The following is a 26,902-nucleotide window of genomic DNA, read 5'->3' on the forward strand; positions in this document are numbered from 1 at the left end:
TATATACTCATTATTTAATTGTTAAAAATCAGAAAATCTATTACCATAACTGTTATTATGTTTATCGGTGTTATAAAGTAATAGCTTTACACTTTGTGCATTTTGAAATTTACTCATTTCAGTATTAAATTCATCGCAAAGAACGTTTTGGTTTTCCAAAAATGTCTATCGACTGTAATCTTCAGTTGATTTTGTACGTGAATTGAAATCTCCAAACAAGAAATACGATGAGCAATTGTCCGATAGGCGATCGTCTTGAATTTCGGAAAAGGATCGTCAGCTGCATAGTCCGAGTATTCGGGTGTTTATGTTTATATGCATGCAGTTTGATTTTCAAAATGTCTCAACAATCTTCAAATTCCATGGGAAGTGTGCTGTCAGTTTGTAATAAATAAATCCTTGTTTGAAAGCTGGACCTATTAGTCACTCCTAGGATGGTTGATCGCAGTTATCTGTTCCGTCATTATCAACTTCACAGTATTTACATACATCACAAAACAACATGGAACCAACATTTACAGATATCTTCAAAAACAAAGCATAAAGACACATAAATCGCCCAATATTATACAATTATTGACTAGTGAGCCATTGAATATGATGTGATAATATCACACCATATTCAATGGCTCACTAGTCAATAATTGTTTTGTTATATGAATAGGCTAAAAAATCAAAAAAATCACAAAAGGTACAACCTTATATACATGTTCACATTTTGCCTTGTTGAAGGGCGGAAAAAAGACGCACGTGTTAGGCGTGTAACGACTACGCGATCGCTGCGCATACAAAAATAATTCAAGTTTATACTCATCATTGCGGTGTAGCCTTTAAGTAAAATAGTAAAGTAATAATACTTTAATCGAGAAATATGCCATAATGAACAAAAAGCAACAATTATGTTTTAATTAAACCGCGTAATTAACAGTCTATGGTGTAGGATCATTGAATATGTTTTAGACTGGGAAAGTGAATAAGATACTACACCCAGTAGATATGATTTTATAAAAAGTTCTGTTGACTACTGTTTGGACAAATGAGATTGCAGCTATATTTAGATCATATAATAAAACTCAATATCAATCAAATATATCCATTCCAACAACAAAATATAATTCATCAATATGGATGCATGCCTTATAATAAATTCTAGTGTTCAGTCATTAATGTATCATGTATTTGCCAAGGATTGAGCTTATCTTTTTCATCATTATTCGTTAAATTTTGTTTTTAAATTTGAATGAATACCTAACGCAGTAGGAACGATTTTTCATGCAAAGTTTGTCAGTCATAAATTTGTATATAACATTCCATGAATGAAATGAGATAATTTATAAATATCGTGTATTTTGACGATCTTATATACTACCTTATAAGGTAGCGAACAATAACATTTATGTACCTGGTTTTATGAGATTGTTAAACTGCATACTCCGCATTGAGTATCGCATTTCAATTAATAACCCAGATAGCGTTTTCTGAAATCGTATAGACCCGCTTTACCATTGACTTTTCTGAAAAGAAAAACACAATAAACACAACTTCAAGTGAAGCAAAACGATGTGTGGGTAAATAAAATATGGATTTATAAATCGGTATGTGTCTTACTTTGCGTATATATGCTTCGAAACGAATGATCAAATTTATTCTGCAAATTAAAACATGTACTTGTCTAGCTTCTTAATAAAATACAAACTCGCTGCAACTGTCTTGTGTCATGGACTGAAGGTCAAAGATTGTAGAAGGTGTAGCAAATACTTTTTTGTCATGTAAAAATGATGATGCGATTACGTAAATGTATATTTTAAAAAGCAATGCAATCAGAAAAAATACACATATTTTTAGGAAGCATGAGCTATTACATTGACACATTTAATTGTATGTTTTAGTAGTCAGTGAAATTAAAGTTTGATAATTTCACAGTGAGAATATAAAATGTCATTTTCACAGTAGCCGGATTATATTTGAATGTAGATGAAGACATATCTCTGAACCATCTCTCTGTCGTTTAATACAGACATATTTTTTAGTTAAGTTGCGAATGTCACCTTGACATGTTAAAAAAAGCATAACCTAAGCTGCCATAACCTCAGCTTTTTTGCAAATCTGTCAGCAATATATCACCATAATAGGGAGTCCAGTCGATATAAACTATATAACAGCAGGATGTTAAGCAAAGAAAATATAACATCTGATGTTCACTCAGTGAAATCGATCTTACATGCAAAACACACTAATATCCTTTGTATATTTTTTGTAAATTACACATAAGGAATGTTTTAAATTTTACATAAATCGCATGGCTTGTTGACTATTATGACAGAGCTATAAAAGTAAGATAATCATACTCTACAAATTTTCAGTTTGTTAAAATTGTAATTGCACACCCTGGTCGTCTTTGTTCAGAAATTTAAACGTTTTGCTGATTATTCAGGTGATATCATTTGTTTTATGCATACTGTCATTAATTTTCGGAAGCTTTTTCGTTAGTTTCCGTAATTTATTACGATTTACTTATTTATTTTTAATGATAGTAATGATGTCGAAATAAAATCATAACTTTGATATATATATAGAATATATAGATGTATATTTGTCAAGGTTCATAATTTCAATTTATACAGACGCTCAATGGTTGATTGGCATTTACAAAAACTTAGTAGAAGTCAAGTGTCGCAAAATATGTCAAACACTATTTTAACACTCACTCTTTTGAAATATGAAGTCAATTCAGCTCAACTTGACTAAAAAAATATAAGCAAAATGTCACTCATCAACGAGGCTAGTTAGGCAAGTGTTGTGTCGGTTCCTTAAAGTTATACATAAACCATAAAAATGTACCGTTATGACATATTTTAAATCCGTTTGATATACTTCGGAATCCGACAATTACCGACAAAAGGTCATTGAATATTCAAATATATCAGATCAATATTGCGAAAGAATACTATAGAAATTCAAATCTAGAAAATAGGAACATTCATTATATACTTAAAGTGACATTATGCTCATATTTTCTTAGTCAAGTTGAGCTGAATTGACTTCATATTTCAAAAGAGTGAGTGTTAAAATGGTGTTTGACCAACAGTTGATATCGGAAAATGTTTAGGATAAAATGATAAATCTGCCGACAATATAAAAAGACTACCCCACTCTTTTTATAAACTGAACATTACAGGTAAATTCTAAAAGATATTAACAGAAATTGCGTTTGGACGTATGTGCTATTTATATTTGATGCGAAGTAAATGATTAAATCAAAAGGAATTATGGCAAAATGAAAACTGCGTTCACTCACTATATACCCTTGAATAAGCATAATGTCACTTTAATTATTGATGAAATATAGAAAATATTGAGGAAATAAAATGCGTAATTTCATTTGCCGTATGTTGTAAAATATATTTTCTGTATCTTCACTTGTGTCTTGCCAGGCTACTTTCTTTTAAATCCAGCGAATACACAAAATTTAAGGGGAAGTCTTTCAAACTGTAATGTCAAAAAAAGTTTTTTCCCTATAAATGCAGGATTTAATTTCATCCAGTGGTATGAAAATTGTCATGTTTGAGTCGTGAACACGGCACTCATGAAATATTTATTTTCATTCCTCCCTTGTTTATCCTCTTTACACATACGATCAAATAAATGACTTCGTTTCAAATTGAAATCAGATGTACGTGTCTGATAATGAAAGAAACTATCAAGAAACTATCAACGAACTTGAACAGCAATTTTAACGGACAAAAAGACGCACATTGATTAATTCACTGAAACGGACAAGGACAAGCCGATAAGTTTATTTGAATTAGCGTAATAAGTTCTGATAGATTTCATAAGCGGTTTGATCAAATGCCAGTATCATTGTTAATCGAAATAGCTATCTTTCAATCTTTTATAGTCAGATAATTGTGATACAAAAAAACTATTAACATTGTAATTAAAAAAACCTTATATTACTTTATCTATTCGCATTACATATCATGACGTAGTAAGATATTATAAACTTTAACAGGCTTGTTAATTTAGCGGGTTTTGTTGGTAAAATTGCTCGAGATCCAGAAGTGTAACCGAACTGAATTTAAATGGACATTATCAGAACCTTAGATCTGGATAGAATAAATTAATACTACTACAAATAACGCCGAATATATGCAATATATGCCTGAACGAAATTTTTTTATAGTAAATAAAATGGAAAGAAATGAATAAGCACAAACGGCACCCAAGACATTATGTTTAAACCCGCATTGCAAATACGTCTAGGAAGATATCATCTATGAAAATGACAATTTGGCTGATAAGCATGTACCTTAGTAATTAGCAGCAACTACTTTCCATTTTGTTCCCATAGGACAATACACGATACAAAAAGATAACAAGAAGGGGAAATGGCAACGACAACCGAAAAACCGTTGGCACGATTTTGTGACGACAATGTTTTTGAAACCAATATATCAGTAGATTACACCCACTGGTTCTTAATTCCAGCCGTAAGTAAAATATGTACCGAGTAGTTATATTTTTTCTTTCAGCAAGATGTAAATATGTTGGTTGTTGTAATACTTGTGGTAATGATGAATGTTTTATTTATTGGAACCTATAGCGTGTGGTCGCAATGATCCCTCCTTTTTTCCGGTTTATTCACTGTACCAAACAAATGATGGTTTTTTGCTGTGAAGAGTTTCACTTTTCGTACGTGTATGTACCTGTAGCGAGCATCCTAAAAGCGGAGAAGGGACATAGGTTTTGTTGATCCATATCATTCTATTAAGAGTGACAATTAGGAAGAATCTACACAAGCTAAATTTGTATTAAGTTTACTGCTTAAGTTTCGATAAAAGATATCTCACTTCCCCTCGGTGCATGCTCGTCATTGTAAAGGCACAGGCCATCGGGAGAACATTTGAGACTTGAGATAGCGAAAATAGACCAGAACCTGAACTGTGGACCAGCTGCCGGTGTCCTGACTAAATAAATGCCTAGGGAAGAAGTCCTACGATGTAGGCAGATAGTCGGCTAGACTTGTATACTAAGATGCCTGAGCCCCTGGAACAGGTAGGCGGCTTGAAACGCACGACCCTTATTTGGCATAACAGCCCCATTTTCATATCATCACGGGTTACTGTACAATTAAATCCTCATAGGCCGCCCTGCATTGATCTACTGTTGGTTCAAAATTCATATTTTCGGCTAATTCTCCGTGGTAATTGTATGGAGATGAATTATTGCCACTTTGTGCTTCAAAATTAACCATTTTAGTGCCTGACTGGTGTCCTTACTCGATAGCGAAAGCTGGTTTTTGTGCCTTGTTTTTGAGGGCAGATTGACCCTCATTAAACAGGACTTCATATATACATTAGATAAGAGAAGTGTAGAGATATAGTGGTTAAATTCAAATTTCTAATGCTCATCAGGATTTATTGAGGTAAAGTTAATACTTTGCCAATGGAAAGGATGGGGGCAAATGGGGGATGAGGATTAAATAAAAAAACTTTTTTAATCAAATGTTTGCTTATCTTATGAAATTAAATATTTAATATCCTTGAAGGGTAAATCTTAAATGGTTTTTTAATTGGCCGGATCCGTTTATTCCAGTGTTTTGTGGGGAAAATATTATAATTATTAATTCCAAGTTGTCCTTCATTATCTTAATTATCTATTTTTTGTCCACAGTTTTCTAGCTTTTGACAAAAATATTCATGAACTTAAGGGTTATATGTCATTTTTTTGAATGTCAATGATGGCAATAAACTGAAAAGCTATTCAGTTGTTTTTAATACAAATGTTATCATTTGTTAAGAGTCCAGTTTATAGAAATATTACAATAAACTTATTGATATATTGAGGTTATGAAATATTTATACAATGCATTCCGTTTACGTCATTTTTGTCCGACAGGCAAAAACTTATTTATGTACTAGTTTCTGGTATTTTTCCACACATGGTGATATTATTTTTCTTAATTTGCAGACTGTAGTTAAAAATAAAGTTCTTCATGCAGATGATTCTGCTACTTTTGTTTCAGGTCAAGATAGGTCATTTATTGAAAAGGAACTGACAGATAAATTCAATTCTGTCAGTGAATGATAAGTTGAAAATACTTTGTCATCAGTATCTAAGCACCACAATGAAAATAAGAGACTATATTCTCTTTCTTGTGTTAACCTAAGTATGATGTCTTTGATGTAGTTTCATTTTTACACATGTTATATTGTTTTTATTGTTTAACCATGTGATTCCATAATACTGAAATAACTTTTATCTATCTATTGACTCGTAAGGTTGCCATCATGCTGCTATTGTGTTTTATGGAGAAGAGGAAGACGTTCAAACCAACTATAATGGGAGGTCGTCCCTCTGTTGTACGGTATTAAACCTTAAAATCACATTTATTTATTTACTGAATTATGCTTATGATAATTAATAGTCTTGAAATGTGTCATCTATACTATTAAACATATTTTGTGATATGGATATGCCTGTAGTGTAGGCTATTTTCAGATTTAAACGTATGGATTTTATTTTGCTTTATTCATACTAGATTATTAATTGTGTTTTTTAAGTAATATATTCAGTTAAAATATATCTTCTCCCAGGCATTATTTCCATGTGTACATAATTTATATATGTGTTTTCAAAAATTCATTGGTAATATATATATGAGAGATAATTTTAGAACGTTTTAATGATTTAATAGATGGTACAAAACTTTTCTCGGACGAAGTCCATCTGAAAGCGGTTTGACTTGCGGTAACATTTACAGGGAACAACTGAATATAAACAGGATTATTATTGGTCAATTTAAAATTAAAAAATCTGAGATTAGGGCATGTCATTTGCCATTATAAGAATAGTTAAAAAATATTAAGGGTATTTCTGAAACGTATAAACGTCTAAACTAATTAATCTAAAGGAGTTTCGGAGACACACTTTTTTCTTTCGAATATTTTAAATCTGTGAACCATTTTATAACATTTTACGTTGCTTGTGAGATTTCTGAAATTAAATTATCTAGTAAATACCTAACTCAGCACAAGGAACTGCTTTTAAATTTTCGTTCATTCTTTTGTAAATACCCTTTTCAACCCAATGCATTATAAATGACATTTAATAAGTTTTGTTCACCAGTAACTACCACAATCCTGAAAACTCATCTGCATGAAATTACCGAGAGACACGCAATATAAAAACCCAAGCTTTCCTGGTACTCCATGTAGATTCTGTTTAGCGTTTATGGTATTATATAATCATGATTGTATAAAATACATATAAGTTACATAATTTCCATACTTTTATCAATATTAATGAAGCCTATATAAATGTGTACATGGGTACGTCAGTATTAAGTGCATCTACCGAAACTTTGCAGTGTTTCCTAGCTCTAATCAATAAATGCTATGACAAACTCCATAACAAGCTAAAAGTATGCTAGTAAAGACAATTTTTCCTCCTCCAAGTATCTTTTTAAAAATAGTTCTTGTTTCATATTATCAACCGGCTCTTTTTTGCTCACTTTTGTGCATGGTATAGTAAACCACTTCGCTAGAGAAATTTTATTAAAATAATATAATAACTAGATATGTAATGATCATAAATCATAATAATGATAAAGCAAAAGTTAAATTTATAAAAGAAAACAACAATCAATAAGCATATAACTGTTAATTCTGCTTAATATTTGGTTCTTGTTTTTACAGGCCACTCGGATTTCTGGACGAACCTGCTAACCGCTGGGGTGTTATGTTTGTCTTTGGCTCTGTGACTGGGAATATCATACAAATAGCACAGAAAGCGGTCTCTGATGAGCTAGACTGGCCGATTTGGGCAAGAAGTAAGTTGATAACCTCTAGAAATTTAGCTTACATTTAATTGAAAATGTTAAAATGTTTACATTTGATTGATTGATTTAAAAATGACGTATTTATACCGGTTCTCATTTACCCTTTTTTATTTTGTGAGCTGTGGGAAAAAGTACATATGGATAAACATGTTACATAAAACAATTTGGTTTACTTGTCTTTTTAAATATTTATTTATAGTAAAAAATCACTTATATTTTTAAAAACCCATCTGTTGGTTTACCAATTTACTATTTTAGCTGTTGAAAAAGTAAATACGAATATACAGTAGAGCCCCGTTTTTGACGACCGATCCGCTGTTACAACAAATTTGTGAAAGAACGGGTTATTTTCTTCTTGTTTTAATGGCCTTTCGACCACCCTGCTATTATGTAATACGACCATGTATTTTAACTCTGTTATTCCGATCATACCTGGATGAATGTAAAATCACATGTGTCAACACTTATTGACTATCGACTGCCGTAAAAAGTTTTGTTCTAATCATTGACCCGTGGTTTTATTACATCACGAATGGTTTATGGTTGTTGCTAATTGAAAGGTGTGCAATTTGTCGGATTATCTATGTAACGGTGTTTCTTTATTGAAAGGCAATAAATGACTATTGGTAACAAGAAAATTGAGTCTTTTCTTGACTAAAGACGTTACGAATACAAAACTAAACTAATTAATGCAATACCAGACGAGTAGTTTATTTAAGTAGCAGCCGGGTTACATCATACATTTATACATGTAAAAGTGAAACAAATAAGAAACGAGATCTAAAAGTAAAAGATCTATGAATACATTTCTTAATAACAATACAAATATAACTGATAAAATGTCATCTTTATACATGTACATGTATATCTACTTGTTTTGATATTGCAAATGAAAATACCATATACCTGCGAAAAACATTTCAACGTATTTACCTAAACTTCCGTACAATTTATTGAAACTTGTATCCAAAATTTAACATAAAGATTGAATGACGAACCGACTCGCCGAGGTAAAAAACAGAGGTAAAAACATTTTTTAAATGAAAATATCTCTGAAAACCCTGTGCCCATTTGTCAATGTCGGATCGTAAGAATGTCGGGCCTCATTCCTTGCAGGTATATGGTAAAGCATCATAAATGTAGCATTATATATATACAAATTATATTGTGCGTTACTCTTGCTTTAATATTTTTAACAAGGAAAACGTTTTTTATGAAGTAAAATACAACTTTTCATTTTCTTTTTTAACTAGTGCCTGATTAAAAGCCTGCTAAAATGTATGTATTGTAAGAAAAAGCTTACTGAAAGTATGTGAGAAAAAAAAATCAGGGAAAAATCTACTTTTAATATTACACCACGATTAAAATAATATAAAATTGAAAGTGTACTTTGTTAGAAATCGTCTGGGTAGAAGTGAATAAAAATCTTTACACTCCGTATTTATAACCCTGATATGGATAGCCTACTCGAAAAAACACGATAATCTCGTGCACAACTGACCATTACCTCCAATACCGTAAACTATGTACGTTTCGAGAAGACAAATATTTCACGCTATACTACGAAACGCGTGAAATTAATAGTCTTTTCTTGACTAAAGACGTTACGAATACAAAACTAAACTAATTAATGCAATACCAGACGAGTAGTTTAGAAATACGAAAAGAGCGGGCTGGAAAATGGAAAGTGCTTTACAAATGCAATGATTTTGTGACTAACAATCTTTTTTCTAAAGAATCACCAATGTATCCGTCTTTACTATTTTCACCCTTCCATCGACCGTGCCTTTTCCAGCAACGATCATTTATACCAGCGTTTGCGGCTGCAGTAGCACCACCCGCTCGAAGTGAATGAATACCTATGTTTAAATCTTGAACAACTTCTTTTAAACGCAAAATAAGACATTCTCTAGCTCGCGTATAACTAAGTGGCTTATCTTTGAAAATAAGTCTACAAATGTTTTTTGACCGATAACATGGCTTAAATAAAAATGTATCATCTGTAACAGATAAACCTGCAACACGCATATAACGTTGTAACATTGTATATGGACAAGCTACAGACTCGCCTTTAGAAATAACAATACGGTCTCCATGGCGATATTGGTCAGTTTTACTTTTTCTTATACGAATAGAAATATGTGAATCATGAAAAATAACATCATTACACCTAAGGCTACTTAATTCATCAAACCTTAAAAAACCTGCAAACGCTATTAGAATCATAGCTAAATCACGTAACACAAGAATATCGTCACTTTGAATGTATTTATCACACAACATTATTAAATTGTCTGTTGTCACAATATCCTTCCTTGTCTTAGGTTTTGTCAACAATCTTTTTGAAGCTTCAAGCAAATTTTTCACAAACAAATTATCAGTAGGATCGTGTAAATTTCTCAAAGAATGAGCCCACTTTAAACTATAAACAACATTTGAAACAATAGAACTGGATGATTGTTTGTCAATTAATTCTGTAAGATACAGGGCAACATGAATTGGCTCAGCGGGTATTGCTACCCCGCCCTTAGAAGTAATAAAATCCTCCCACTTTTTAAAATACGAATAATACTTTGATACTGTGCTGTCACTCTTCGACTTAACCAACAGTAAAGTCATCTTAGACGACAGTTCATTGAAACTTCCATGACGCAACCCACTTTCATTTACTTCTGCATCTATACACCTCCTCAAATTCAGGCCTGCAAAAATATAAAATATCAATGTACTACACAAATCTGACAGCAATTAAACCGAATCCTAAATTTCTGCCGTCAAAAATGCCATTTTTCCCCCGACCTCGCTTTGTCAGCTTTCCTGGAGAAAAAATAAAATGCTCAAAAACACTTCCGTTTGTCACTCCTCTTTCAGGGAAGAGAATAGGCCAAAATGGCGCCGACTTCCATATTGGGACTACAAGTGTGCATGTACATTTATCTGAAAATATTTTATCTAAACAATTGACAACTAATCTAGGTGGCGGTACAAGCCAAAAGTTTTCATTGACCCATTTATGTTCTAATGCATTAATGCCGGAAGTCCCTGGGCACCAGTACTTTGAGAAAAACTTATTACATCTTGTGTTGTAATTGCATGCAAACAAATCAAATGTATGAGGACCCCATTTTTTATCTAGTGTCTCAAACACGTGACTTTCAACGGACCAATCGTCACTATCAGTATATCTACTATAAAAATCTGCTTCCTTGTTATCATCTCTTGGAACCCATTTCGGTACTATATTTATACTGTGTTGCGAACATGTATCGTGCACGTTAACCGCAATGTCGTGCAAATACTGCTTTTTACTACCATATTTCAAAATTGAAACTACATTTTTGTTGTCAGTATTTACAATAACATCTTGCCCTTCCAGGCTTTTAAATGAAGTATTTATAACTCTGTGTACAGCCTCTAGCTCTCTCCATGTTGAACTCATACCCGTTTCGGATTCAGACCAACAACCTATCACATGACTAGTTTCATCGCCTGCAATAAAACCTGCAAAGCCAGCTCCACTGGCGTCACAAAATATGACATTTTCAATATTTTTCACTTTGGCACTTCCAGCCTCTTTTAGAACAAATTTGTTTAATATTTTCAAATTTTCTTTCCAAAATAAAATTTCATCAAATGCTCTTGCACTAATCATAACCGGGGCCTCCCAACTTGCCCGACTTACCACACAGTCATATAACGACCTGGTTCGTAATCGTACTTTCTGACCCACAGCAGTCATCATGGAAATCAACTGACCAACTAACCTGGCTACCATACGTACAGGAAATATTGTCTTCCCTTGACCAATTTCGTCAATGAATTTTTGCAACAAGAGCTCTGTACTAGATATGCGCTCGTCGGTTACTTTTAAATAACCGTTAAGAGTATCCCAAACATAACCTAACCATACTAACCTTTGACATGGAATCCAATTGCATTTATCTTCTGCGAGTATGAAACCAAAATTTAATAAATCATTGTGCACATAATCTGAAAATTTTATAGCACTTTCATACTTACTATCACCTGCAAAACCATCGTCTAAGAAAAGAATGATTCTGTATCCAAGGGAACGCCATTTAGTAACTAAAACTCTCAATACCTTCGTGAAAATGAAACCTGCAGTCTCAATTCCGAAAGGAAGCACGTTAAAAACGTAAAAATGAAGCACATTATTTACTTCCCATGAAAACCCTAAATAAGTTCTGTGTTCAGGAGAGATCATTATATGATGATATGCACTTCTTATATCGAAGGAAAAAATGTAATCTCCCTTTTCAAACATATTTTTTGCCACAGACTGGTCTTCAAAGCAACACTTGTACTTAAAAAGTTCTAAATTAATGTGACGACAATCTAAGACTAAACGTGCCTTACCAGATTTTCCATAAGCTACTGTAAGGGGATTTACAATATAAGGCTGCTCTTTCACCTCAGAAATACAACCTTTTTGTAGTAATGACTTAATTTCTTGACTTACAAATGAAGAATTATCCCTTGCTGATTTGTTGTTTAACAAGAAAACTGAATCTGGAATATTTCTGAAAGGTAATTTATACCCATTTTCTACTATTTGTAATACGTACTCATTTGCTCCAGCATCTTTCCAGTGATTTATACAAGATTTTAACTTGCCAACTGGCGTACTAATTTTTGAACTATTTTCGCATTCAGCGTTTTGCGTAGATAAATATAACAAAGAGCAACTTATCTTAGAATTTGACTGTACATCCTTGTTCATAAACCCTCCGTCGTTTTGCAAACCAGCCCTGCAGTCGTTCCGCCAATGACCGGGACGTCCACACCGGAAGCACGTGCCAGGTTTACGGCCAGCAGATACGTTCGTCTGGTTCCACGTGGTCGATGAGCCGGCAATATCCTTATTTTCAGGTGTTAACGTTTGTCCTTGGAAATAACGCCCGTAACGTGAAAACGGAGAATAACGGGTATTTCTCGCTTTCCTCTCCTGTCTGAGCTTACGCTCAGCGTCTCTCTGGGACCTGTAAATCTTTTTCTCGTCATCTTCGTTTTCGGCCAGAGGATGGGCCTCATATTCCATTACTACACGCCAACCAGCGTCACTTGAATCAGCAAGACGTATTAACTTCTGGCGGTGATTTAAAATGTCAATACCTTGAGAGACTTTTTCCATAGCAGACGACATGGCCTCACTTTGATGAGATCTGGCGGCCTCTTGAAGATGCAAGTCTACTTCCTTCATTTTGTCGAGAACACGTGCGTTTACTTTATGTTGTTCCTCGTTGCCTTTCTTACGAAACGTGAAAGTATCTTGTCTCTGTACACTGTGTTGTAGTCTCGTTATCTGCTCTTGAGTAAAAGCCCTCTGAGACTGTTCAAAATCTTCAAGCTTTTGAGTAATAAGTCTCTCCATACTTGACAATAAATCGTTTTGTTCTTCCATGGCTGCACTGCACACGCTCAAAAATGAAAGTGTACTTTGTTAGAAATCGTCTGGGTAGAAGTGAATAAAAATCTTTACATTCCGTATTTATAACCCTGATATGGATAGCCTACTCGAAAAAAACACGATAATCTCGTGCACAACTGACCATTACCTCCAATACCGTAAACTATGTACGTTTCGAGAAGACAAATATTTCACGCTATACTACGAAACGCGTGAAATTAATATTGCTATAACACCTTTGTTGATTATTAGCGACACTTACAATTTCAACTTAAGTTTACGAGTTTGTTTTTCATTGTTTTGTTGTTTGTAAATTCTGCTTACTTTCAATTAAATACCTTCGTAACAGGATTAAAACTGTTTACTGATGATGATTCTTTATAATGCCAACATTAAACTATTTTAATAAATCGTAACACCAAAGTTATTTCTTCCACGTTCAAAAGTCAATACATATATTTGTGTGTGTGTTTCAAAAAGGTTAAATAGTAAATGAATGCACCAATCTCATAACATCTTAATTCAGAATTCATTACAAATCACTTTGTGCTTAGATATATAAATGAAAGATGCCAATTGGTGCAAACATAACTTTTTGAGACAATCCGAAATAAGGACCATCCAACTACTAAGACCATTTTACTCCAGAACCGGAAGCGTTCTCATCAGGGGGGTTATATTGTTCCTTTAATATAAACATTTGCTTACTTGGCTTTGTAAATATATTGTTATAGAAAAGATATTTAAAATTTGGAAACCTGTCTGTTGCTTCGAAAGATAACTGTGTTTATTTGTGTGTACGAAAAACTGTCTGTAAAGTCAACACCACTTATATCGCATCATGGTTTTTTTCATACTATTAGGGTTTACATTGGTTTAAATATACATTTTATACACCTGAACAGAAAAGTGTTAATGAAAAGTATTTTTAAATTTGCAGGAAAAACCCTCATGTCTGCAAAACTGCAAAAATGTTTGCTATTGAGTTAAATCATGTGCGAACGTGTAAAACAATTGTCGTTTTCCTAAAGTTCTGTTCTTTAAAAAAGGGGTAACGAACCATTCGAATATCTAAAATAGATTAATGTAACATTTAGAAATTTTAAGCAAAATTAGTCTGTATATAAAATGTTTTTCAGTTTTTATGGTATACATTTTATGTCTGGAGACAAGTGTTGTATGCTACCCCTTATTTGCCTGCATGACGACTCGTCATAAATTGGTTGGAGCTATAGCGGGTCTTCTTTACTCTCTAGGATGGTAAGTTTTTCGGGTCGGATACAGCTAAGTAATATCTTTATGTCAAACACAAATTTACTATTTGTTTCATTACACATTTTAAATTATGTCATGATCCGTAATTCTAAACTTTACTAACGTTAACAGAACTGAACAAACATGTAACATAACTCAAACTTGAAAAGTTATTTTCCTTTATTCTCTGGGTACTTGTTGATATATACTTGTCATAAAACAAACAACGGACTGTGTTTTATTTAGAAACAAAAGCATAGACGAATGTTTACTGTTATGAGCTAGATTTAATCTGATCCCATCACTTTTCTCTCTTCTGCTTGTTTCATTAAGTATTTCATCCGTGTCAAACCCTAAAGGGATTCTTTCAAAAAGAGCACCAAACTTTAGAAAGAAAGCAACAAAGTTGAGGAATAGAGCACCAATGTGGGGAAATAGAGCACCAAAGTGGGGAAATAGGGAACTAAAGTAAATAGGGAAATAAAGCACGAAAATGGAAAAATAGAGCACGAAAATAGAGAATTAGAGCACCAAAGAGGAGAAAAGTAGCATCGAAGTGGAGACATAGAACACCTTAAATTGAGCTCTGTTCGTTTAAGTGCACACTTTAGATTTGACAGCACTTTACGGCGATAAGTATGCCGAATGGGGTGGGGCTTACGTAAAATTATCATATTAAGGATGATAAGAGAAACAGATACAGAAATCGACGACAGAAAGATAAGCGAAACAAAAAGAAGCAATTCCTAATGTCCCTATGGACAGATTGTTTTCAATATACTCTCGGACAGGGTTTCATATTTTGTCATAGTGGACACCTAATAGGATTTCTTGAGATACTATTTAAACACTTTTATATTTTTTGCTAATTGATCCCAAAACAATAGGAGCTGGTTGTTTTTTTAGGTTCATGATTTTCATGATTTAAAGAGAACATAAATCGTAAGTCAGGTCTGACCTTTGTCAGACTGACAAATAGGAACTATATAGACAAACGTTAGCATAAGGTCAAAATTATCTTAGAATTATCCAAAGCAATGGTATGCTTGAAATTCAAGCAAATGTTTTTAAACTAATGGCAGCAGATAAATAGCTAGATGATCGAAATCCGACAAAAACAACAGTTACTCCAAATTCAAATTATCATCAAACTTTGGAGCACTAGTCAGTGGTAACAATGGCATAGAGATTTACAGGCTTTACATGGAAAAGACTACGAAAGGTTCATCCTTGGTGCTTCAATCGAAATGATCCCTTAGGGTGCGATACAACCACACTCATTTTGCCTGAATTTGTCCATCATTCTTTACTTACGGTAGCACAGTTTGATAAAAAAAATCACTAAACATGTCAAGGTCAAGAGTAAAATGAACTTACTTTAGAATAAACAGTACAGAGTCGATGCATTATCCTACAAAATCTTTTTATGTGTGTCGTCATTGATGGGAGCTCATATTCCAGAACAGTTTATAATATTACCAAATGCTTTTGTAAATAATAATTCCATATTCTGAACCGCTGAAAGTCTGTGCATGCGCGATAATGAAATGAACTTTCGACCCGTCAACATATTAAAATTGCTATGGCAACATTTCCAAATGTAATCCCTGATACCCCAGGGTAACAGTTTTAATTGTTTCACACAAGAAAAACATAAATATTGTTTACATTTTATTTGTTGCAAAAACCTATTTTTAAACAGAAATAAATAACCATCAACTGCTTGTTCTACCTCTTTATCATTATTTATATATACATTGAGATTATTGATGCGAAATCTACGTGTATGAAATACAATATATCAATTAAACAGTTAAATGGCTCTTCTCGTTGGACTTGTCTGTGTAAATAAACACATTTGTTAATACATTGTGTTGTTTTTGATAGGTTTACATTAGAGATGGTACAAAATGTCGCTATAGGAATTTGTTATGTGAAGTATGTAGACCCGAATGTAAGAACATAAAACTCTCTATAAATTTGATTTATTTTCTTTATTTTTATTTACAATTATATAACAAAGTGTAATGCAAGTTTTTTTCATAAATATTTTTCTTTTTTGACAACTACGAGACTATGTGATCGCAACATAAGATTTATTTTGAATAGCGTACTTTTTTAATCTACCAAGCAGCCCGAAAATAGATAAATAATTATAATAAAATAAGTACACCACTATAAAATTATTACACTATTTCAAAAGACATAATGTAGATATTTCTCTTTTTAATCAGAGAGACGTGAAGATGTCGGCACATATTCTGATACAAGAAATGCCCGTGACAATTTGTAATTTTCTAGTAGTGTTGAAATTTTGTTGGAAACTTTACAAATGTTTAAGGAAAGGAATTTACAAAATTAGCCATGAGGTAAGTACAGTTAGAGTTGCCTTTTGTTATATCATATCCGTCAATGCATGTTTTCACCCCGTTAATGTTCATAAGTCGTATGTGTGCAATTTAATGCATGTTCACTTATCAAGTATTGACATAGAAATTACACGGATAAGCATTATAGCTTTAATATGCTTATCCTCGACAAATAAAACCGAAACACGTTTATTGCAAACGTGTATTGAAAAGAATGAAATCCTTACTGAATATGTCTCATTGGAATAATAGAGAGACTGCACAAACTATGTTTTGGTAGCTTCATTTCTTATTATTCGTCATTTAATTTCTTTCTTTCCTAAAAAAGGCAACGCTGCCATTTTTTTTAATAATTGACATTATACATTCATACTATATTTACCTATATGTAGTATTTAAAATGTGACATTATCTTTTCTGTATGTTTTTTTTACATTGAAAATGAGTCTGTAGAGCAATAATCAGTGTTTTCCAAAATCAATTTGTGCAGAATATAACTTTAAATGAAGTGAAAGAAATACCTGTAATTAAGACATTTAATTAATAATTTCCGCAAAAATATACTTCTTAATACATTTATAGATACATGTATATCACTTGATAGATTTATACAGTGTTTTCTACATTAAAAAATTCGCCCCTCCTTAATCCTTAATTAAAACAACAACAACAACAAAAAGAAAAATAAAGAAGAAAAAACGCACAAAGGATGAAAATGTATACAGACTTTACTATTTATTGTTTTAGATTGCTTTACATTTACTATTTCTTAGGAACACGTGAAACTTTGTAAATCATATCACCTGACATATGTAAAACATCTTCTGAACAAACGAGCCTTGGACAATACTAACGAAATGTAAGTAGAGTGTTCATGTACATGTATAGTCAATTCCTCAAAACAAACATTACGTTTTTTGTGTAGTGTGAACAACATGTAATTTAATTTGTTTGATTTTTAATTTGCATTGTGTTTCCTTTAGATCAAATATAAACGTTTTCATCGGAAGACTAAGGTCTAAAATGTCGGATTTTCATGAGCACTGATACTGTTAGGCTCAATTGCGATTCCCTAACTTTTACAAATGGATTGGTTTAAATCCCATTGAACACTCCGTGTAACATTTCAGACAAGTATGGGCACCTGTATAGAACAAGTGACCTCACAAAAGTACTGGCATCTGAATAGTGCCATCACATGATGTTATTTACTCTGTCGGGATAAGAACCTACGAGGTCAAGGCAAGCACTTCGGAGTAAGTGACTCTTAACAAACCATTCCGCTACATAGTTCTTCCAGCAACTCAATAAACAGAACAAATTATGATATGACATTAAAAACCAAAATATTTTTCTTCTTCAAATTTTGTCATTACACACTCTTTTAACATTCTAGCTCACTTTGCTTAATGTATGCTAAGATCATTTTCTAATAATTCTTTAACAAATTATTCAAAGCTTGACATGGAAGCAAAAGATACATCGGAAGATTATACGACCTGTGCCAGGATTCAGATTCCCCATTTCCATCACGATTACATCATTTATGTCTGGTGTACTACTATACATGGTAAGTGAGATTTATTAAAGCAGCATTACTCAAGATTTAAGCTAATTTTCATGAAAATTTCGAAAAAAAATTTAAAAGTAAAATTCTGTTAAGTGAACAACGTCATCTTAAAATATCAGAACCATTGCTAAAGTTTAAGGTATTTCAAATGTATGCACATGTAAATGAAGAGTCATAAGCAAGCTCAACAAGAAAAGTTTTATCACCCTTAATTGCAGTTGTGTGTGTAACTTAATCGCGTTTTTGTCTTAGTAAATCGGAGAAATAAAGTATATATTTACCTTTGTACACCCGATTTGATGCTTCAAAAATCTAATTGATACTGTTACTAGTGGATTTAACAGTTGTGTTTTTGCCATAGTTAACGAATGTTTTACCTATTAAGAAAACTTTAGTAGGTGACATTGCTGGTGGTAATGATTTTATTAAGCTAATTATAGTCTCTTATTCAATCGCCATGTAATACAACTTTCCTACACGACTTAAATCTTATTTAGAACGACTTTTCCGATTCCCAGGACTCGTCTTATTAGAAGATTCTGGTTTAAAATGAAAATATTTATTTATCATTTTATGGTTCGGTTCTATGTGACTCCGTAACTGTTATGGTCATTATGTGGGACTCTCAAACTTACTAGGGGAGGAAAACCTTAATTATTTCAGGCAAATCAGACTTCGATAAGCTAGATTGATATTTTTCTTACATTCCCATGGCCAGATTTGTTTTGAGCCCATGAAGTTAAATATAAAGTGATGACAGTGACGTTAACCACATAGCAACATTTGCCCCTTTAAACTGTGCAAAACTTACTTTCTAATTACAGGTTGGTCTATACTGTGCTGAGTTTATGGAAATTCAATCGAAAATGTACTTCTTTGATTTTGTAGATCTTATAAAAGGTAACAATATGACGTCAGTATGTGAAATGCATCAAAATTTATAGATACATGCATTTTATCTGATGTAAATAATTCCAAGAATTATAAGCATAGTAAGTTTTATTTTTTTTAATTTGGCATCAGAATTACTCTACTAGATTCATACAAGCCACAATTGAGCTTTAAATTTGCCTGATCTCTGCGTGCTTTAAAACGTCAGCTTAGGAATTCTGAAGTGCTGAAGTCCTGAAGTCAGATCAGATAAGTCAATATGCTACTAACTTGATCTTATCAATTCAACACTAAGATATCTTAACATTATAACTGTTTCTTTCAAAATTACAGCTGATGTGACAATTGAACAAATTTGTTTAATTTTATGTATATATATTTACATCATTGTTTTACCTCGTGAAAAAAATGCATTTATTTCAGCTGCTAATGTTATTGCGACCATGATTACGTTGCTTTGTGGTATAAGAAATATCTACATTTTACTTATGAACTACAGGTCAGTTAGTTATAAAAACAACATATCTTTTTATAAGATGATTAAAAACTAAAATTTTAAATACATTTGATATATAAACATGTCTCATGGATAGGTTAAATAAATCCGAGTCTGTGATCCTTAGCTAATTATTTGCATTTTTTACAACGAACTGGAAAGGACAATAAAACTATGTCAAGATTGTTCCTAATGTCTTGATTATCGCTTGTTAAAAACGTGTACAAACTCCTGGTTTCATTTAATAATAACACTAATATCAAAAAAAAAAATGACAAACTGAAAAAAAATATTAGTTTATTTTTATCAAATACAGGCGAGACATGCTCCTGTTGTTTAAAGGAGATAGAAGCTTCATTCCCAATACGGTACAAACACCTTCACCAAATATTTACATGGTAATGTTATAGAATTTTTGTATGTCTATTTGTTTCTTATTTGTGTGTTTTGTAACCAAATTAAGTGCTAAATTTTGTTTTCAAATTGCGCCAAATTGCCTGTTTGTATTGACCGTTTATATCTTGTACAGTATTCTACAATTTAAATGTAAATACATGATCTTAACTATAAATGACTAACAAAATGTTTGAATTTTGAAGAGGAAGATTTGAAATAAGCGAAACATTATCGTTCGTGTGATATTGATTTTTAATTTATTGAGAAAATATCTTATTTTGTAGGTGTTAAGATAAAATATGTAAGAAAATATGTTAAATGTAATCTTTCATTTGATTTTCATTTTATAAAAATAAATACATGTACGTATGTAATTTGTTTAAGCAGAACTCGTATTTGTATTTGTACATGGTGTTTATATTGATCATTTAATTTCACGGACATAATTCATTACAGGTTTTTCTTAACTATATTTACTTCAATATTTTTAAGAAATTCCATATACTGAATAGAAATTGATATTTCTTACTTCAGGCTCAAGGGATGCGGTTTATTGGAACATCAATTACTGGAATGTTTTGGGGTAGGTAAAGTATTATGTTACTTTTATTTACCGACCAACAGAAAAATTACATACATTAGTCTGTTAATGCATATTGAAAAGCACTACAGAAATGGGTGATATTTACAATTATTTATTTCATTCATTCAACTACTATAACTGTCATTTAACTTTATCATTGTTTAGTTTCTTCTATAATGGAAAGCCAACAACCTATAAAACATAAAAAATGATTATAATGTAAGATGCACCTAAACTCTCTATTATAGATGTTTATATTTTGTAAATGTTTTGTTCAAAATTGTTATCTTAGCCTATTTCAAAATCAAATCGCCCAAAACTATTGTTAGAATTATCTCCACGCTTTTACAGGCTTATAAAATAAAATGAGTTTAAAAATAAACAAAAAAACGGACGTAAGGTTATTTGTTACTTTATGAAAACGGCATTTTATTCTGACCAAGACTAAATGTCGGAAACATAGAAAAGCGATTGTTTGTATTTAAAGATTGTCAATAAAATAGGTCAAACTTCTTGAATATGTAACGGTCACAATTCACTTTGTGAAATGCATATTTATTATTTATAAGAAGCAAAACATCTTCAGAAAATTTGTTAAAATTACTATTTAGGAACTTACAACGTTTATATCTTATACTTTAGAAAGTCTGTTGGTGGACAAAATACAAACTTGCAGTATATAAATCACAATTCAATGACATACATGTATGTTTCAGGAACTGTGTTTTGCTATTTGCTTGTGTTTGTTCCATTAGCCTTGATGTTTATGATAATCAAGATCCTTAACTTGAGGGAGGAACTTGACAAGATGTGGAGACAGTTACAGTGGCTAATGTATCTATATTATATCGTATATTATATTTAACCGAATATTATACCGAATCTAAATCCTTTCATCCATTTGTTTTGTGCTGTCATTTTACTATTATTTGCTTTCAAATAATAATTTTACTTGTTCAGTGTGTGAAATATCTCAAACCCTAGTCGGATTTTGTTTAATAATTCTCAAGCGATGCAGCAAAAAATCATGCTCTTCTTTTAATATTCCATTTTTGTTAATCAAATTAAATATTTAATGTTACTAGGCAAAAACCCGGACTTTTAGAATTTCACAAACTATAAATAAAATTTATAATTAAATTAAAGACAAATCATGACTTTTGATCAACATGTAATAAATTTATGTCTCTGATAAAGAGGCGAATCGCCTAGCCATTTTGGCTAATCGTCTGTTTGTGTCGTCGTGAAATTCGCACGTCGTGAAAGTTACGTTTAAACGGTCTTCATAAGAATTATGGACCGCCCCCGGTCTGTATGCGGTTTATGGACCGGGTGACGTCATATTAAATATAGAAGAGCATATGCAAATGAGGTATAATATTAACTTCTATTATTAGCTTCAAACATGTTATTGTTTATCATTGAGGTCGTTCTCGACCATTTTTTCAATTTTGGAAATTCTGGTTCTTGGGTTTGTGTAAGGCAGGCGGACGGGCGAACGGACGAAAGAATGTTAAATAAGATGGTTTCGGGTGAATAACTAACGTTCCGATTGACTTATCCTAACTTGGTATATAGCACGCGTATATGAAGATCACGCTTTGGATTTCTTTGTCCCTCATGGTAAAGGTCACCTAAAAAGTTGAACAAAAAAGTGTCCTGTCATTAACGACAGTTTTAAATAAGATATTTCAATGAATTTGGTGTATTGCTAACGTATAAAAAGACATCGTTTGGGATAATATTTTGGTTCCCTAGGGTTAAGATCAAGCTTTCTGTTACCCAACATGAAAAGATTGGTTACCGGTCAAAGGTAGAGTTCGGAATTACATATATCATTGAAAAATTGGTGTATAGCAAGTCTATGTAAAGACCTCGCTTGGGATTGCTTTTGTCCAAACCGATGAGTCAAATCAAAGATCAATGTTTTTAAGATTGAAAATCTTTACCAGGTCAATTACAAGAGTTTGGAATAAGATATTTCAAGGAATCTTAAGGTGTAGCAAGGTTATGTAAAGGCGTCACTCTGGTTTGCTTCTGGGTCCCCTGAAATCAAGTTCAATGTCAAAGTTTTTAATAATTTTGATAATAGAAAATCGGTTGCCTGTCAATAATTTTAAGTTTGGAATGAGACTTATATTGTTCATTGAACGCCGCCTTTCCTTGTTGATCTTGTTCATCATATTTTATAAATCAAACTTATTTACAGTCAACCAATAATGTGAAAGTATTTTGTAAATGAAAATAAGTTAACGGTGTGGTACTCTTTGCAGCAGCTGTTGTTGAAAACTTGCAATACAATGTATCTTGTTTTTTGTTTTAAACCTTTTTGAACATCTAGCTTAAATAATTTTACAATTTTGTAATTCCAAGGTGTTGCCAAAAAGGATTGGCATGATGTTATTTGTCCAAGCAATCGACACACGTTAATTTGAAAGATTTTAGATATGGGAGATTGGGCAAAGAGTAACGAGTGAATTCCTTTTCGTGTTTACATTCTATATAATGTGTTTGTTTATTTGATTACTTGTATGTTTTGTTTATTCAATAGAATATAGATATTTATAATATCAAGCACATTATGTCAACGGTTGATTGATTCAAGCAATCATTAACTTATTGTCTGATAAATCCTCTACGGCGGAATAATCAAAACCAACCGATGAATCGTAACAAATTAAGAGTATTTGTTGTTTTATCAAAACCCGTAATTTCAAGTCTTTTACACTGTTTCGATTCGATGTATAAAACACCATAAAGAATTAATTTAGACCTGCTGACAAAAATAAGTTCTTACATATTACAGTAAAGATTCCGTTGTGCCGCATTTAGATAGTATCAATTTTGTAATTACAGATATCCGATTTGTATGGTTATCATATTCAAATTACAAACTTTCCTGATTGGTCGATTCTTTATTCAGCCGAAGATAAATGCTGAGGACAAATATAGACCACTTTCTGTAGATAACAGGTATATATCTTATAAACGCTGACGACAAATATAGACCGGTAGCTGTAGATAACAGGTATATATCTTATAAACGCTGACGACAAATATAGACCGCTAGCTGTAGATAACAGGTATATATCGTATAAACGCTGACGACAAATATAGACAGGTAGCTGTAGATAACAGGTATATATCTTTTAAACGCTGACGACACATATAGACCGCTAGCTGTAGATAACAGGTATATATATATAAACGCTGACGACAAATATAGACAGGTAGCTGTAGATAACAGGTATATATCTTATTAAAGCTGACGACAAATATAGACCTCTAGCTGTAGATAACAGTAAAGAAAATCCATATTTGCATCAATGTAATGCTTACAACTGAACAACAAGCCTTCAGATTAATCATTTAGTAAAACTTTTCGCTTTTAGTAATTTATTTGTATGTAGCTATACAGTTACATACAAAAAGAGACCATGCTAACTTCTCGATTTGATATGAAAATGAAAAGTTGGTAGAATTTCAACCTGGTTTTTGTTGTTGTTGCTATTTGTTGTTGTTTTTTTACTTTGCTAATTGACTGTACACCAACTTAGTATTATTTAACTAATATTTGATTATTTCTCGTTATTTTTACTTTTGTTAATATCATTTTCATTTCTTTTAGGAATTTTTACGACGTATTAAGCTTCTTCGCTATTTTCCTTAATGCGAGTATTGGACTCTTTACCTTCCTTAAGCGTATTCTGCTTGGTGCATTTTTGGGCGTGTTTCTGATTCCCAGGATGGACAGGAGCCTACTAATGCGGGGATATGAAGCCATGGATAAATGTTTGTACTTTTTCTTTAGTTTTTAGAAAAACCTTGTAATATCTTACGATCATGTTGAATATCAGTGATCATTTTAGTTATGTCATAACAGCAGCCAAAAAAAATATATCATAAGCATTAATTTAACGCTCATCCAATATCTTCCAATATATATGGTTATGTCAGTTTGTACAAGTCACTAACCAAACTAACTAACTTATTATTTTGGATTCGAAAGTGTGTCTATAAGCTTATAGCTTCCTACACAATCGAACTAAAATAAATTATGTATAAACCAAACTAACTAACCAAACTGATTGGTTATCAAACGTTGGTTATATATAATAAACGGTTAGCGTTTAACCCAGGGTTTTTTCCGTTGGATGCATATATTCTATTCTATTAACAGCGACTCGATTCTGTACAAAACGGGATCAAAACAGCCACCCGGAAGAAACATTTTAGATTGTTAATTCTATATTACAGTTAATAATTTGAACAGCGCATTTCTATTCTTAAAATGTACGCTTTAGCGATAGCTTAAAGTTTCATTCTGTTTGAAATGGAAATTGACAAACAATACATGAACAAAAATTATCATAGAAGTAATGTTTAATTTCAGGTTATGTAAACTACATAGGAATGATAATGGTTGATGTGGCACACAATCACCCTGTGATGCGCGTGTTTTGTTTCCTTGTGAAATCTGATGTAGAAAATAGAAGAGATAGAAAACCTCTGCGATCTGCTGTGGAGAACGCTGTGTATGGCAATATAAGCTTCTCAGATCACATTCCAATTGAAACAGGTATGGTTAAAAGAAATAAATGTTAAAAGCGTAGATTGTCAATTTTATTCATGTCATCGTAATTTTCATATTTTGTTTGAACTTATCTTCTTAACTTACTACTGCTGTAAAATTTTGACATATGTTTCTCAATATCAATCACATAATGTTTTCATTTTCATTACTTTCATTACTTGAAATTTACTTCTTATTGCAATATATCACTTTTAAACCATGGACAATATCATGTTATTTTGCATGTGTTTAATCTGTTTTAGGAAACAGCATTGCCAAGAGAAGATGGTGGCTTGCATTGACATTAATCCGGAACCCTTCACTCGTGGCTTTGCGAGTTCGGGAAAGTAAAGGAGAACCCCGGCACAGAGCAACGCTGAGTCTGACGGACATTAAATGCGATGACAAAACAGCTATTGTTGAAAATTCGGCAGACGCTTGGGGATTTTCTATAAGATGTTGCAGAAACTACAAATTTGAGATTCCTTCAAACATTCTCATAAATTTGATGGCTTTGATTGTATTATTATCAGTGCTCGTCATTTATACTGGGTTTCCAATTTTGCTAAAAGATCTGATGAAAGAGGCAGAAGCGCTTGCTTTGGCAACGTAATTAACTTTATATACTGCTGTGTCAACATTGCATGCTCGTACATAGTATTTCTTAAACAATGAGACAAATCACCGATGAGGGTTCATAATTTTCATAAATATACGTTTGTATGAAGTTTTTAATTACCAGTGGTAATTCTACGATATCCAGATTTACTTAAATACTTATACTTCTGTAACATTGTGACTGTGCGCATATACATTTTCTTTTTAAGATTATATTAGATTGATACACATTAAATATACCTATTATATTTTAGTAACTAACACTTTCACTGGGTAGAAACCTATTAACGAGAGATAGAATTACATGTATTTAGATAACTTGCCATTTCTTTTTCTAATAAATGTTTTGGAATTTTTCTGATGATGTTTTTACCAAAGGAGAAAACAGTCGACAAAATAGTTTTTCTATATCTTCACAGCTAGATAATAAGCTGTTAATTTAAAGAGTAATGATAATGTTTGATGTAACATGTAGTGCGCTATCAGTGTAAAATCTATATAAAGGTTATTTTAAACATATCATCGGTGCTTCTTCTTCGAAATCAAGATTGTGTTAGTGGAATTTTGAAATTGTTTGCTTTTCATTTGCCGTGTTTTTCTTTCTGCCAAAATTGACCTTAGATGAACATAAAATGACAAAAGAAATGTAAAATTCTATCTATTCTATATTTGTTCTTTTAAAGATTGACTCTTTAATTGTTTTCAGTAGTAAAACTAATTTCGGCTTACTCATGCAAAAGGTTCCTCACATGTTTGGGTCAAATGCCTTTGAGAGACAAATGATTAAAGGTGAATCCTTATCAATGTCTCAAAATGGAGAACAAAGTCTGTGAACATTTCGTCATCGATGATTATCTGTAAATATAATAAATATATTATTTCGG

At 32.1% G+C, this 26,902-nt stretch overlaps 1 protein-coding gene across 1 annotated transcript; it reads left to right on the forward strand.

Moving 5' to 3' along the window:
* Positions 1-1,438: 1,438 nt before the first annotated feature.
* Positions 1,439-26,902, forward strand: LOC132721919 (stimulated by retinoic acid gene 6 protein-like). The gene is made up of 18 exons (XM_060706301.1): positions 1,439-1,595; positions 4,352-4,490; positions 6,282-6,367; positions 7,698-7,831; positions 14,408-14,528; positions 16,410-16,476; positions 16,757-16,891; positions 17,665-17,750; positions 18,350-18,461; positions 19,286-19,361; positions 19,776-19,851; positions 20,165-20,246; positions 20,779-20,827; positions 21,544-21,661; positions 23,684-23,800; positions 24,456-24,619; positions 25,221-25,406; positions 25,664-26,902. Exons 2-18 carry the CDS (start codon positions 4,389-4,391, stop codon positions 26,011-26,013), a joined length of 2,061 nt encoding a protein of 686 aa, XP_060562284.1. The 5' UTR covers positions 1,439-1,595; positions 4,352-4,388; the 3' UTR covers positions 26,014-26,902.

Source organism: Ruditapes philippinarum, unplaced genomic scaffold (assembly GCF_026571515.1).
Source record: "Ruditapes philippinarum isolate M1 unplaced genomic scaffold, ASM2657151v2 ctg6381_1_1_1_1, whole genome shotgun sequence".
Taxonomy (NCBI): domain Eukaryota; kingdom Metazoa; phylum Mollusca; class Bivalvia; order Venerida; family Veneridae; genus Ruditapes; species Ruditapes philippinarum.

What these genes read in the sequence shown, in the direction of transcription:
- LOC132721919 (XM_060706301.1), top strand. Translation starts at nt 4,389, where the DNA reads ATGGCAACGACAACCGAAAAACCGTTGGCACGATTTTGTGACGACAAT. An exon ending in TTTTGTAGATCTTATAAAAG is followed by an intron (nt 19,362 to 19,775) that starts GTAACAATATGA and finishes CATTTATTTCAG; the next exon opens with CTGCTAATGTTATTGCGACC. An exon ending in CTTCACCAAATATTTACATG is followed by an intron (nt 20,247 to 20,778) that starts GTAATGTTATAG and finishes TTCTTACTTCAG; the next exon opens with GCTCAAGGGATGCGGTTTAT.